Genomic DNA, 13,789 nt, shown 5'->3' with positions numbered 1-13,789 from the left:
GGAGACGTGAGACCCAAGGCGCCTTCTTGAACCTTGACCCCCACTGGCCTGCCAGGTGCCTACCTCCAGCTCCCGCAGGGCATTGTCACACTCCTTCTGGCCGGGTGCCTGCTGAGTGCACGTGGTGATGAGCTGGTTGATGCTGTCGGTCACTGCCCTGGGGGGAACCGAAGGGCAAGCGAATGGACTACCATTCCCGGGTCCTGTGTTCGTGGGACGTCTCCAGCTATTTTCCTTTTCCTTGTCCCTCTCATAAAATGCTTCTTCCCCAGTTTCTCTCACATGTTCCAGGATTGGGCTCCTCAGCTCCCGCTTACCTGGCCGCTGCAGCCAGCTGACTCTTGAGGTTGGGGGCAGCAGGGTCTGTGGACAGGGCCTTGGCAGCCAGAAGAAGTTTGCTTGACGACATAGAGATGCCCTTCAAGTTGGATACAACCTGGGCCTGGTCCTCCTGACTCTGTTGGAAGTGAGAAAGTCATACATACACTGTCCTGTTCTTTCTCATCTCCCTCTATAAAAGGATCTTCTTTCCCAGACACTCAAGTATTGCTCAGGACTGGAGATGGGAAGGAGCCAGGGGCACGTCCAGACTCTATGGTCACCCAGCTGCCGTAGAGTTCAGCTCCTGAAGGGATCATGCACCAGAACCCCCTGCTTCTTCATACCGGCGCCTGTCCTGCCATCTCCACGCCAGCTTCCAGGAAGGTGCTGAAGTCCTGTCCAAATCGACCTGAGGCTCGAGCCAGGTCCTGAGGGGTTCCCCGGGAGGCCTGCACCAGTTCTGTGGCTGCCTGATTCAGCCCAGCAGCAGCTTCATTCAACCGGCTCTGAGCTTCTTGAAATGTCCCAGTGCTGGGAGGGAGCTGCAGAGGAAGGAGGCAAGGGAGGAGTTGGGAACGGAGGGGAGGGGGCACATGACTGGGGCACAGTGGGCGGGGGTGGGCTTGGGAAGGCCGGGCCGAAGCAGTCCTGAAGTGGGGAGGGAAGGCGCTGAGTTCGCTGACTTCTGTTCCCTCCACGCCTCTGTCCTCCTACCGAGTCACCGAGGAGTCGCTTGCTGGTATCTCCGACTGCTCTCAGGGCATTATCCACGTCTCGCTGGCCAGGTAGGCAGCTGACACAGCGGTTCAGCGCCTGGGTCACAGCTTTAGCCACCTGAAGTAAAAAGATAGGGCTGCCAAAGTGGGAACAAGCTGTAAGACCCCTCCCTCCTCCTCAGGACACAGGAGATAGCCAGCTCTCCAGCCTCCAAAAATGCAAAAGGGGATATAATAGTTGAACAGGTTGAAGTTAGGGCCTCTAGCAATAGTGATCAAACTTTTTCAAACTTGGCACTTAGCTAGGCATGTGCCTTAATCCAACTGAGACACTTCTTCCAAGACTTCTTCCAAGAAAGAGAAGGGTATATTCCCGAGATGATTTTTTGTGAGCAACCTGAGATGTCCTTTTGTCAGTGCCGGTGAAGCCCAGAAATGTTTGCCCCAACTTGGCACTGCAGGGTTGGGGGTGGAAGGGTTCTGAAGGGACCTGGGGTGAGCAGGGCAGCGGCTCCTCCCAATACCTGACCTGGGCAAGCCGCTGCTGGCTCTCAGGGTCCCCGGGATGGCTGGCTGCCTTTTTTGCCTCCTCGATGAGGCTGCTGGCCTTGTCCAGTACGTCACTGGCAGTGTCAAGCACAATGGCCTGCACCGCGGGATCTGATGTCAGGGCAGCTACACCCCTAGCAGCCTGGGCCAATGACCTCAGCCCACCTGCGACCTCCCGAGCTGCAATACCTAGGGAAAGAGGAAGGGAAGGGAAGGGAAGGGAAGGGAAAGGCACCCTCATGGCAAGCCTTGATCCCCACAGCTTCCTGTCAGCCCCATCCCGCACCTGGCTCCCACTTCCCCTCATCCCCACCCCTGTACACTCCCTTCCTGGCCCTGAGCCCACATACCTGCGTAATTCTCATTGCCCTGGGCAACCTCCCCCAGCAGGTGGGCGATGGCAGAGCTGACAGCTTTGGTGCTGTTGCCAAGGTCCTGCGTACACTTCTGCATCTATGGGTAAGTGGGCGGGAGGAAACCGGGCTCAGGGAAGGAGGAAGTGAGAAAAAGGCACCTGCCAGGGCAGCTGGGGACAGCTGGGAGTTTAAGTCGAGGTTCAGGGCAGCTTTGCAGCAGAGACGGGCCAGCAGACTTCAGGGTTTGTGTAAGGAGGTCTTAATACTCACTGTCTCCCCAGGCAAGGGCTTCAGTTTGCCATCTCGAGCTGCTGCCTTTACTTCCTGCAGGTCTCTCTCTAGATTCTGTGCCACACTCAGCGCAGAATCCATCTCCAAAGGCCCACACGCTTCCTGAGCCTGTGACAGGTAAGAAGGGGTTCTGGGTGTAGGAGGTATGGTATCGCACTGAAGCTGCAGATTACAGGGTCACCCTTGCTTGAGGCTGTTCCATACAGATTCCATCACCCTACTGCTTCTCCCGCATCTCCCATACCTTCTGGGCAGCAGTACGGAGTTCAGCCAGCGCGGTGCCGAGGTTCTTAGCACACTGACTCAGCTGCATGGCGGAAGCCTGATCTTGAATTGTTGGTACTGAGGCTTTTGCAGCTGCCACCATCTTCCCGCCCGGCTGTTGGGGAAAAGGTCGGCAGATGAGGTACACTATCCTCTCCGGGCTCATGTACAGGGACCAATGATGGTCAGGATATGGTGACCGCGGGGACTTGTATTAGCACAGGCTACCAATAGGCATTCAAACTGCAGTAGGTATAGCATCTTGGAAAGGTGCAGAGGGTCTGGTTTGAGAAGTGGGCGAGGGTGCCTTACCTGCAGGAAGCTCTGGCTGGCAGCAATGAGGGCTAGTTGGGCACTAGGGCTGTCGGGCTGAGCTTGGCTTCCTCGGACACCCTGCACCAGCAGTGGAATCTGCTCTGCCACAGCCTGTAGGTGGAAATGTCATGAGCGCCACCTCTCCACAGCCTGGGGAAAAGGCCTCCTCTCCCTACTCCTCTGCCCAACCACAGGCCTCCTGGAGACTCACCTTGCAGCTCTGCACCAGCAGAGGCTGGGGACCTGCGGAAGCCTTGGGTGTAGGAGCTGCGTGCTGAGCTGCAGCAATGGTCTGCGTTGCCGAGGCTGCAGCCTGCTTGGCTGCATGCTGTGAGGACAGAGTAGTCAGGGCAAGCTCAAGCTCAGGCCCTCCAAGTTCACACTATTTTCCGAGGAAACGTCGACTCCCTGCATGTCCCTCCTGGCTCCTTCCTCCCATAGCAGCCATTTCTGCTCTGGCTGACTTCCCAACCTTACCTCCAGGCGCTGCACCAGCTTTTTCTTGATGGCATTCTGTGCAGCTGCGTTGGTAGCCATGCGGAGCCCCTCAGCCGCCTCCCGAAGACGCTGCTGCTGCTCCTCACTGTCAGGGTGAGCAGCTGCCCCCTGAGAAAGGCGGCGCAACAGTCATCACCCGCCATCTCCATGGACCCCAATTAAGCTCTTTTCTGCCCCCTCTAACTCAGCTTAAAATTCACTTGTTTTCCTGAGGTCACTTCTTAGTTACCCACAGTGAAAGACGATCACTGCAGAGAGGAACTGACTGCCTTCAGAAGGCCAGCGGGATGGCCCTGGGTACATGGATTCCCTCTGTGACGCTGAATCCCTTTTTTAGGGTAAACTGTCCATTCTTCCTCTTCTTGTGCCTTGCACTACTTCCTAAAGAGCACCCAGAATGCTATAGGTGAGTGGAGTGAGCAGGGCTCCCTGGGAAAAGGAGGATTCACTTTGAGAAAAGATCCCACAACTCTTAAGCAGGGAACCGTATCTTTCTGCAAATCCCTTGCAATCTCTGTAACTTCCTTCCAATGCTCCTCTGCACATGTCTCATTGTCCTGATGCCTCGTCTTTCTCTGTAACGCTAGCATGGAGACCCTTGGGACTGAAGACCTATGTGCCTTCACAGCAGAGCAAGAAGGAGAAATGCCAAGCAGAAGGTGGCAGCAATGTGGGGAAAAGTAGCAACAGCAGACTTTGAACTTAAAGGAAGAAAAAGAATATGGATACCTGCCACAGGCAGTGGATACCCTGGGAGTCACATGGGCTGAAAACCAGGGTCATTGCTCACCTGAAGCCAGGGGGTTTGTTTGCTTCCTGAGTGTCCCCTTATCTGTTCTTTTTACATTTTCTGCGTTTCTGGGGTGTCCCTCCCAGTTGAGACCCTCCACATAGACCTAGTTCCCTTCAGAACCTGCACAGCAGGTTTGGTACCTTGGCAGCCTCTACCATCTTGGCTGTGGCATCAGCCAGGATCTTGGCAGCGCTCAGGAGCTTGCGAGAGTTTTCCAGGTCACTCTCCCCTTCGGCATCGGCCTTGATGGCATTGACCAGGTCTGAGGTGGCTTGGGCCAGGATGCGAGCCTGTCGCACCATCTCCCCTAACAGCACAAGAGACAGTTAGGTGAGAAAGCCAGAGACACAGAGGGTGCTGGGGTGAAGACAGGAGGGCGGCGGGGGAGTGGTACAGACAAGGCAAATGCGGCTTTCAGCAAAAGAGAAAAACTCTTGTATGTTCTCAGGTGATTGCTCTAGTTATTTTTTCTAGACTTGCTTAGGATCTTGGAGAGCAGATTTCCCATTGAGTCCTTATGGGAGGGAGGACAGTCTCCAATGGGTATTTTCAGCAGGAAATTTGAGAAAAATGAGATTGTTTGTAAAGGGTTTTGGGGGTGGAGTGGAGGTTAATTATGCCACTTTCCCCGTATTTCCAAGTATATTCTGGTATATTCACTAAATAATGCAAATGTGTCAGAACAGGGCTTTTGTTTCTGCTTTATAGATGGGGAAATAGAGGTGTCTGGGTTTCCTGGAGCCAACAATGCGCTCGTGGCTGCATGGCTGGCAAGGCCACACTGTGCTGAGACCGTAAGGGGGAGGGTGGGTTCACACAGGAACATCCCATGGGCGGTGGGAATCTCCCAGGGGTTTCTGCTTTTGTGGGGGTGGGTGTCCTTACCAGCATCCCCCATGGAGCTAAAGATGTTTTCAGTGACAGTAAGGATGGTATCAGTGGCTTGGTCGTAACGACCGGCAGGCCCAGCTCCTGTGGCATGGGCTTTAACGTGCTGCAGCAGCTCGTTCAGGGCCTGGGTAACAGCTGTGGCTGCTGCTCCTACTCCTCGCAGCAGCTGCCCATCATCTGTGGCTGCTTGCGAGGCAGACACACAGCCTTCCACGGCTTTGGCGACTAGTCGCCCAGCTTCTACTAGCTGCTCTTGGCAAACAGGTGAGCTGATTGTAGGCGCCACCACCTGTGGGGAAACGGAATGGCAAGACATGGAGGCAAGGGAAAGAAGTCACGAGATGGAGGGTTTGTGGTCCTCAAAGTCATCACTGGGAAGGGTAACGAGGCCTTGAGAGCCAAAGGACGAAATGAAGGCTCAGGGCAGGGCGGAAGCATGAGCAGTAGGCACTGGCTACAGCAACCTTTGGGCTCACCTTGGTACAGGCCACCAGCTGGGAGGTAGACAGTGCACACTGTGTGGCTGCGGCAATCACTTGGGTCTGAAGCCCCGAGTCCTCCGTCCGCTGGGCTACACTCTTGGCCTTAAGGACCAGGGCAGCTGCAGCACTCGCCACTGCTTTGGCCAGCTGCATCAGAGTATCCTGTGAGCAAACAGTAGTTAGCGTGACCTGAGATGGAGCCTGGGATCCCTGGACATGTCTTGAGGCATAAGCTGCTTCATTATTCCCATCAGCACCAATCAGAAGACAGTGTGTGCAGGAGCAACCAGAACCGATCCCAGCCCCTGCCGTGAGCACTCAGCAGGACAGAACCCCTACCAAGGAACAAACCCACACCAAAAGAAACACCGCCTACAGCAACGGGGCAAATGCCTGAGGCGGATACACTCGGACGGCGATGGGAGGGCTGGTGCTGGTACAGCGGGACCTCTCGGGTCCCTCCCACCTCTAGCTTCTTTTCTCAGCTTCTTCTCAATCTTGGTTTGCAAGCCGTCATCCTGGAGTCTCAAGAACATGGTCTTGTCCTACCTAATTCCACTTCCCAACCCTGCCTTGGGCAGGCCTCCCTGTCTCCCATCATGTTCTGCTCCCCGGGAGGCTGGGGGAGCAGTGCAGAAACGAGTGTATGCGCTCAGAGAGAACCAAGCTGGGAAGGCCCAGGCCAGAGGCCGTTACCGTAGGGGAATCGGGGGGAGGTCGAACCCCAGCCCCTCTGGGTGCACATATCTGCATGGGAAATCCAGGATGAAAAGTCAGCTGAGGCAACTGGGGTGGAGTGGGGAGAGGGAGAGGTGGAGGACCACCTTCCTTAGGGTGGTGAGGTTGGCTCAAGGTAGCCTCAATCTGGGACCAGGGCTGCATACACAGAAGACAGGGCTAAGAGTATCACCAGTGATGGCCACGAGTAAACTAGTAGGTTAAGTTTAGGAGGTTAAGTCTCAATTCTCATCCCCCCAAAAAAGAGACTGCAATCCCTGGACATTGAGGTTCAGGATGGTTTGGAGGGGTCAATTCATGGAAGCACAGAACTAGGGGCTGGATTCAGAATCAGAGTTACCTCCTTGAAGCGGGGGTTTTGGGGGCTGAGTAAGTCACCAACCTGGAAGTGGGGGTCAGTGTCACTTTCCCCAATTTGTTGCAACAGCTCCCCACTGGCCTGGCCCACGTTCCCAGCTGCTTGCAGCAGGTTCTGACGGGGCTGTGGAGAGTGAACACCTGTCAGAAGCTGCCCAACCCTAGTCACATGCCCATGGGTCTCAGAGGCCCCTGGGACACACTTCCACCCTGCAACTTGAATTGCCCCTCTGTGGGCTCGAACCCCGTGTCTACCCTCAGCCCGGCACTGTGGCCCCTGACCTCAGCACTGGCTGGCTGGGCACTGCGTAGCAGTTCTGACACTGCCCCTGCAAGGCCCTTTGCCGCCTGCAGCAGGGGGCGGCCGCTGCTGCCTTCATCCTCCAGCAGGGCGGCCAGCAGCTTCACCCCCCGGGACATCTCCGTCAGGTTGGAGGAGATAGTGGTGACTGCACAGCCCACCGCGGTGTAGTCCGTCTCTGCAGGGTCGCCTGAGGGCAGAGAGAGCAGCAGGAGGTGGCACAGGCTTGGTGACAGGCGAGGGGAGGAGCACTGTCACGCCCAGTCAGTCACACACGGGTCTGGAGAGCACTGTACACACAGAGCCTTCCAGTGAGTCAAGGTGCAGTCACACACGAAGCCAGTCACACGCACGCTCGCACACGCCTGCTCCTCCTTCCCCGTCACACACACACAGGTTGGCATCTGGCTTACCTGCCGTCAGGTTCACCACAGAGGCGGTACCGGCGGTGATGGCATCTACTTGGGAATGGATCTCATGCTTTGACTCATCCATCTTGTTCTTACGCCAGGCCTTGGAGGCCTATGAAGAGGAGGAGCAACCTCAGGATCTACTCCTGGAGTCCTAGCTTTAGGACCACTGGCCTCTCCTCTGGCCCATACTCACAGCATCCTGGCCAAGAGGCGGCAGAGTGTCAAAGTCATCTAGGGTGGCCTGAGCAGCCTGCACAGCCTGCATGCTAGAGTTGATGGTTCCAGTGAGGGCCTGCTGGGCTGAAGTCTAAAAAACAAGAGGAACAGTAAGCAGGACTAGGGTGGAACATTTAGGGAAAAGAGGACGTAAAGGAGAACCAGGGAGAGGAGTACAAATAGGAATGCACGAAGACAGCCCACCTCCTGGCTAGGCCCAGTGGAAGGCAGGAGGCGGTCATGGGCTCCACAGTGGAAGTGAGGGTGCTCTTACCAAAGGGGGCATGTGTCCTCGGTGCATCTGGCCACTGGTAATCTGCTGCTGGGCAGGTGGCATGCTGCCCACCTGGAAGTTCTCTGGACCAGAGGCTCCTGAGCGCATGATGGCAGGCAGGGCCACAGAGCCATGCTCTACTTTGCCCACCCGGTTATACTGCTGCTGAAGAACTGTCGACCTGGAGACAGGAAGGACCATGGGGCACACAGAGGACTCATCCCCACGCTGCCCATTTCCACCACCTCTGCAGGCCCTGGGATCTGGGTTTGTGAGGTCTCCTCACGAGACCTCGTAAGGAAACAACTCTGCAGTCACGCCTTGCCTTCCCTGTCCCTGGGACCGGCCCAACTCCCTTCCTACTTTTTGGGAGACACCGAGTCCTCCAGCATAGTAGACTCCTCATCTCCCTCCAGCCCAAAGTGATCCTTGCTTTTTTTCTGTAAGAAAGAAGAAAATGTTGGGGAAATTAAGGAAGAGGCAGTGGGGAAAGACAGTCTCTTCTTTCCACAGTGAGCTGTGTTCCAGAACACGGGTCCCTCTTTCTCGATGACTGGGGGGTGGTCACAGACAGAAGGCTGGGCAGCAGCACTCACCTTCTTAAGGATGATGTCGATGTAGCCAGCGATGAGCTGTGCAATCTGCTCCCCCTCAGTGGTCTGTACTGAGTAGTAGCCATCCTGGTAATCCCCAAAGTCCTAGGGTGACAAGGTGGGGACTTAGTGGGAAAGCTAGAATCTAGGGTGGAAAAGGGGAGGAAGGAGCCCCATGGTTGAGCTGATAAGGATGCCTTCCCATGCCAACAGCCCTCTAGGAAGAAGCCCACCTCTTTCACCCTCCTGCTTTTTTGTTTTATTTTTTGAGACAGGATCTCATTATGTAGTTCAGGCTGCCCTTGAACTCACTATGTAGCCCAGGCTGGCCTTGAACTCATGCCAATCCTTCTTCCTCAAGTCTCCTGAGTGCTACTATTACAGGCATGTGCCACCGAGCCTGGTCACCCTCCTGTTTTTGGTTTGGTCCACTGTGTGTATATGTGTGGTACTGGGTCTTTTCCCTGGGCTACATCACGAGCCCCTTAAACTTTTTTAAATTTTGAGGCAGGGTCTCACTAAGTTGCCCAGACTCGGCTCCAGCTTTCAATCCTGAGTCAATCTTCCAGAGTGCTGGAACCACAGGCATGCTCCGGCATACCTAACTAAACTCCTGCTTCTTTATTTTCCTCCATGAAGGGAAATACTCTGTTTTTGAGGAGTGGCCTTTCTGCTACAGTTTCAAGTAACCCCACCCATAAAACTGGGAGGACATAAAGATTTGTTATAAAGTGACCATATTTGAAGGTTGAAAACAATATTACAAATGGAAAAATGTCTACTATAGTTTCTATTTCCATTTCTTGGATACTTTGTCAAGCTGGTATTAGTTTTTAACTCATAACCTAAAAATATAAAGTCAAAGGAGAAAAAAACTGTAAATAGTTGTTGTTGAAAGACAGGAGGACTGTTTTTCTATCATCTTTCCCTCCTCCACAAGAATTTCTGAAATCTGTGCTTGATGGTTAGATTTTGGTTCTCCTGACTTTCTTTCTGTTATTTTGCTATTCTGGGGATTGAATCCAGGGCCCGTGTATGCTAGGCACGTGCTCTACCACTGAGTTATACCCCCAGTCCTCTGCTGACTGACTTTCTTTTTAGGTTTTTCGACACAGGGTCTTGCTTTATAGTTCAGACTGGCTCTGAACTCTCAATGGTCCAGGCTGGCCTTGAACTCAAGATGATTGACCTGACTCAGCCTCCTGAGTGCTAGTATTACAGGCGTGAGCCACCGCTCCTGGGTCCTCTGCCTATCACCCGCTTCATTTAAGCATCGTTTACTCTCCAGAACGTGTTTCTTTATCTGCTCTAACCTCTGTCTTCCTACAACAGTTCCTAAGTTCTCTTCTTTCTGGGAGTTGTGCTCAGTGCACCTACCTCAAGGGAGAGGGACAGGTCTCTGCAGCTGTCCCTTCAGGAAGATCCCAAAGCCCTCTCTTGCTGGAGCCCCAGACCTACCAGGGTGAAACTCTTTGGAGAGGCAGCCCAGCGTTTGATGTTGGTGAGGCTCCACTCCTGGATCACCTCCTTGGTCTTCTCGTCTACACGCATCACACACTCCTTAGTGATGCCCAGAAGCCGAGGCACCAGCTTGTTCTTGCCTTTCATCTTCTCCTGTGAGGCAGAGGTTGATGTTATGTTACACACTGAATGGATGGAGGACAGATCAGCTCCAGACCACAAGGGGATGTTGAGGTGGCCAGGAAGGCTCTAATAGGGGGTCCATACGCAGGCCCAGGATAAAGCTCTGTTAAGGACAAGGGAAAATGCTGGGTAGAGAGGGAAGTGGTGGTAGAGGACTGACAGGCAGGCTTTCACAAGGTCAGACTAAGGCAAAGAATGGGATTCCTGCAGAACAGAAAAAAATGTGACTAAACGCAGTCAGAGAGACTTTCAGAGAGAAGGGAAAGGGCCAAGAGCGTGAACTATGGAGAGCAGGGCACAGTGCCTGGAACCCACCTTGACCAGGAAGAAGGAGACACCATACGTCTTGAGGGAACGGGCGAGCTTCACATAGCGTACCTTGGCCTCAATCTCACTCATCTGTCCACAATTCTTGTGTGCCTTCAAGTAGGAAAGGGGAAAGGATTTAGCAAGATACAGGGATAACGTCAAGTCACGTCACAGTGAAGGAGGGAAGGTGAGCTGTTAACCACAAGGAGAGAGTATTATGGGGAGACAGGCTCAGGAATCAGAGATATATGAAAGGGTGACGGGACGGAGGCTAGCCAGGGATACGCATAAGCAACGACACAGGGATGTGGTTTAGGAACTTGCAGACATTCTGGAGATTCAAATGGGTAGTAAGGAAGTAGAAGGTCAAAGAAAAAGTCTTTTGGGCTAAGTTTTCAAAGACTGGGCATAATACCCTACATTTGGACCAAGATTACCCTTTCACAGTAATGTCAGGTTTACTGTCCCTTTGATGTTCCTACCAATCTTATGCAGAGTAGGCACTGTTATTTCATGTTAGAGATAAGGAAAATACTGACTTGAATTCCAAGGCAAAAGCAGCGATGAAACTGAGACTAAAGCCTAAGTGTTTTGCTTTGTTTTTGTTTTGTTTTTCTTTTCTGGCACGGGAGAGGTGGGAGAGCAGGCTGGAGGGTGCAAGTAGGGTAAGTGGAGATGGGAGGGGCAGAGGTCCACTTAGTAGGGTCAAAGCAGCAAAGCTCCCGGGTCATCCCAGATGCTTTCCCCCACCCCCATTCACCTGGAAGATCTTACGCTCTCCCTTCTGCTTCACATACTCCTTGGGCAGGAAGTCCTTCAGGCTACACCAGAAAAGGGAGGGTCAGCATGTAGTGGATAGCACCAGAGGGCATGAAGGCCATGAGCTGTGGGCCTAGGGGTATGAAGAAATGTCTAGGACAGTGATATCTATGGGGGAAGTAGGATTCCGAGGGCATCACGTCCAGAATGTTTTTCAAAACAGAGATGATTTAGCATAAACTCTTAAATGCAACTTGTACCTCTCCTTGTGGGGAAAGGGACTAAGGGGACTTAAATTGGAGGCTCGACCCCTGAGGGAAAAAGGCCTCGGTTCTATTTCAGGGAACCAAGAAGAAGAAGTGCTCCCTAGAAGGATCCCCTTGCACTTAGGAAGCTGAGAAAGTCATGCCAAACTGCACACTGAGAAATACCAGTGGATGAGACTTGGAACTTTTTCCTTTTTTAAAAAGACTTGTTAACCTAACGTTCTCTATGAGGAAAATGTTACCCTACTTTCCTCTGGCTACTGCAGCAAAGTTCTTCAGAAAGGGGTGGGGGAAAGACTTGGTTGAGGGAAGGGGGCAAGGGAAGAGATCCTGGATTCCACTCATACTTCACTGGGGCCAGTGAAGAGACATGTGATGATGATCGCTAAAAGGATGATGACCTGTGTGGGCCGAGCCCTGGTACCTTGGAAGAGGAAATAAGGGAAGAAGGTCTAGGATGGAGACAGGCCCACTGGGGTGACAATGGCAGGGAGCTCCAGGGCTTGACAGGATGTGGGATTTGGGGTACTTACTCCAGGAAGCCAGCCTTGTGCTTCTGTTCATTATGGGGCCCAAACTGGATCTGGCATTGGAAGCCAGCAAATTCACAGGCCTTGTCGAAGGAGACCGGGTGGGAGCCATTCAGGATGTCATCACGCGCCTGGAGAGCACATGGGAAAGAGCACATGGGTTCACTCCGACCCTGCCACTGCCCCTCTCACCACACGGCCATTCCAGCCAGTCCACTGCATACCTGCACATAAAGAAGGTTTAGCTGTACGGGGTCTCGGGAGTCCACATTCTGGTCCGAGTAGAAAAACTTCCTCCGCAGCAGCAGTGTCTCATGCTCCTCCACCCCCTGCTCCCTCAGCGTCCGGCCGTGGTCCAGCCAGTTCACTGGGCAGAGAGAGGCCCCTCAGCCCCAGCCCCAGGGCCTCTGTGCCGTCGGGCACCTCCCACCTCCCTCACTGACTCAGTGCCCAGGAACAGACGGCTACTGTCCTGCCCCCTCGCGTCCAGTGCTCCTTCCCAGCTCTGCTTACACTCATCATCTGTGTGCAGCTTTTGCTTCAGTTTCTCCATCTTCTTTTCATCTCGCAGCAGTGTCTTGTCCTTCCGTAAGGTCCCTGTCCCCTCGTCCTTCTTCTCTTCCATCAACTCCCGAACCAGTGAGTATTCATCGTGGTTGGTAATACCTGGGGGAGAACAGTGGTTTGGCAGCTTCCTGGGCACTTCATCTAAGTCTTCTGGCTTAGCTGGAGCTGTGCCCTCACCCCTACCAAGACCCCCTACCAATGCGGGCACAGATGGTCATGAGCATGTCAGTAACGGTCTTGGAGTCGTCCACCATGATGGTCTTCACAGTTCCATCTAGCATCCGGACCTTCAAGGGTCTCTGTTTCTTCCTGTACTCCATGGTGTCCTGTTGGGGCAGGAAAAGGAGGCCAGAGCCTACTTGAAGCTAGAAGCATGACTTCATTTCTACATGGCCAGAGGAGATGAAGGTAGATTACTGAAAGATAGACTACGGTGGTTCATTCAAAAGCAGGCCATTATGACTCCCAGTAATAGAAAGCAGTATGAGCCAGACGTGACAGCGCACGTCTGTAACCCAGCACTTGAGAACCTGAGGCAGGAGAACTGCTGTAAGTCTGAGGCCACCCTGGACTCCACAGTGAGTTCAAGGCCAGGATAAACTAGAGTGAGACCCTGTCTCCAAAAAAAGCAATATGAGAGGGCTAGGGGTTGAAGCTTAGTGGTGGAATGTTTATTTGTAAGGTCCAAGGCCCTGGGTTTGATCCCAAATGCCACCCAAAACCAAACCAAAACAAAACACACCCTCACCCCCAAGGAACAAGAAAGAAACCAGGCATGGTGGCACACGCCTGTAATCCTAGCACTTGGGAGACTGAGGTAGGTGGACTGCCGGGAGTTCGAGGCCAGCCTGGGCTACATAGTGAGTTCAAGACCTGAACTACTTTGAAACTATGTCTCAAAAAGACAAACAAACAAAAAGAAACAAGAACAAGAAAGAAAGGAACAAACAGGAGGAGGGATTGGAGATCAGGAGGCGGGAAAGGGACAGCTGGCAGAAGAGGATATGGGTGGTCCTGCATGAAGTGATACTTACCCCATTTCGGAGCATGTAGTAATCCAACGCTTTCCCAGCCTCCAGCCATATTCCCTTTTTGGGATCATCATCTGACAGAAACAGCCCAAAGTCGCTGGCTAGAAGAGAAGGCAGGTAGATCACACTGACTTAGGATGATCCTAGTGGCCAAATGCCTACAGCACTGCCCCTACCGACTTCTCTGTGAGGAGGAGGAAGGAAACCATGGGGCACAGCCCTGAGAGTGAGTAACCTTAGAACACAGCGAGTCGTTCCTTAAGGTCAAGAGCCCAGAAATGGGAAGGAATGGAAAATCTCCACCCCAGCCACCCA

General features: G+C 53.4%; 1 protein-coding gene across 3 annotated transcripts in view; it reads right to left on the bottom strand.

The window, feature by feature from the left end:
• Positions 1–13,789, bottom strand: part of Tln1 (talin 1) — a 34,738-nt gene that overhangs the window by 14,050 nt on the left and 6,899 nt on the right. For 2 of the 3 annotated variants that reach the window (XM_005401002.2, XM_013522935.1), the window contains exons 3-32: positions 13,478–13,575; positions 12,640–12,769; positions 12,390–12,542; positions 12,101–12,243; positions 11,880–12,007; positions 11,082–11,142; positions 10,328–10,432; positions 9,827–9,982; positions 8,372–8,473; positions 8,139–8,215; positions 7,776–7,956; positions 7,479–7,592; positions 7,286–7,394; positions 6,854–7,062; positions 6,597–6,695; positions 6,173–6,223; positions 5,471–5,638; positions 4,989–5,283; positions 4,244–4,410; positions 3,290–3,418; positions 3,024–3,140; positions 2,810–2,923; positions 2,478–2,612; positions 2,213–2,341; positions 1,937–2,039; positions 1,567–1,775; positions 1,036–1,155; positions 666–863; positions 318–457; positions 64–157 (exon numbers count right to left, since the gene is read on the bottom strand). In XM_005401002.2, the coding sequence (XP_005401059.1) occupies positions 64–157; positions 318–457; positions 666–863; positions 1,036–1,155; positions 1,567–1,775; positions 1,937–2,039; positions 2,213–2,341; positions 2,478–2,612; positions 2,810–2,923; positions 3,024–3,140; positions 3,290–3,418; positions 4,244–4,410; positions 4,989–5,283; positions 5,471–5,638; positions 6,173–6,223; positions 6,597–6,695; positions 6,854–7,062; positions 7,286–7,394; positions 7,479–7,592; positions 7,776–7,956; positions 8,139–8,215; positions 8,372–8,473; positions 9,827–9,982; positions 10,328–10,432; positions 11,082–11,142; positions 11,880–12,007; positions 12,101–12,243; positions 12,390–12,542; positions 12,640–12,769; positions 13,478–13,575 (4,034 nt within the window). The remainder of the gene's footprint in view (positions 1–63; positions 158–317; positions 458–665; positions 864–1,035; positions 1,156–1,566; positions 1,776–1,936; positions 2,040–2,212; positions 2,342–2,477; positions 2,613–2,809; positions 2,924–3,023; positions 3,141–3,289; positions 3,419–4,243; positions 4,411–4,988; positions 5,284–5,470; positions 5,639–6,172; positions 6,224–6,596; positions 6,696–6,853; positions 7,063–7,285; positions 7,395–7,478; positions 7,593–7,775; positions 7,957–8,138; positions 8,216–8,371; positions 8,474–9,826; positions 9,983–10,327; positions 10,433–11,081; positions 11,143–11,879; positions 12,008–12,100; positions 12,244–12,389; positions 12,543–12,639; positions 12,770–13,477; positions 13,576–13,789) is intronic. The other variant, XM_005401004.2, reaches the window with a different exon arrangement.

The sequence above is a fragment of the Chinchilla lanigera genome, unplaced genomic scaffold (assembly GCF_000276665.1).
Source record: "Chinchilla lanigera isolate Chin_1 unplaced genomic scaffold, ChiLan1.0 scaffold00071, whole genome shotgun sequence".
Taxonomy (NCBI): Eukaryota; Metazoa; Chordata; class Mammalia; order Rodentia; family Chinchillidae; genus Chinchilla; species Chinchilla lanigera.
This window is presented reverse-complemented; position numbering and strand designations above follow the sequence as displayed.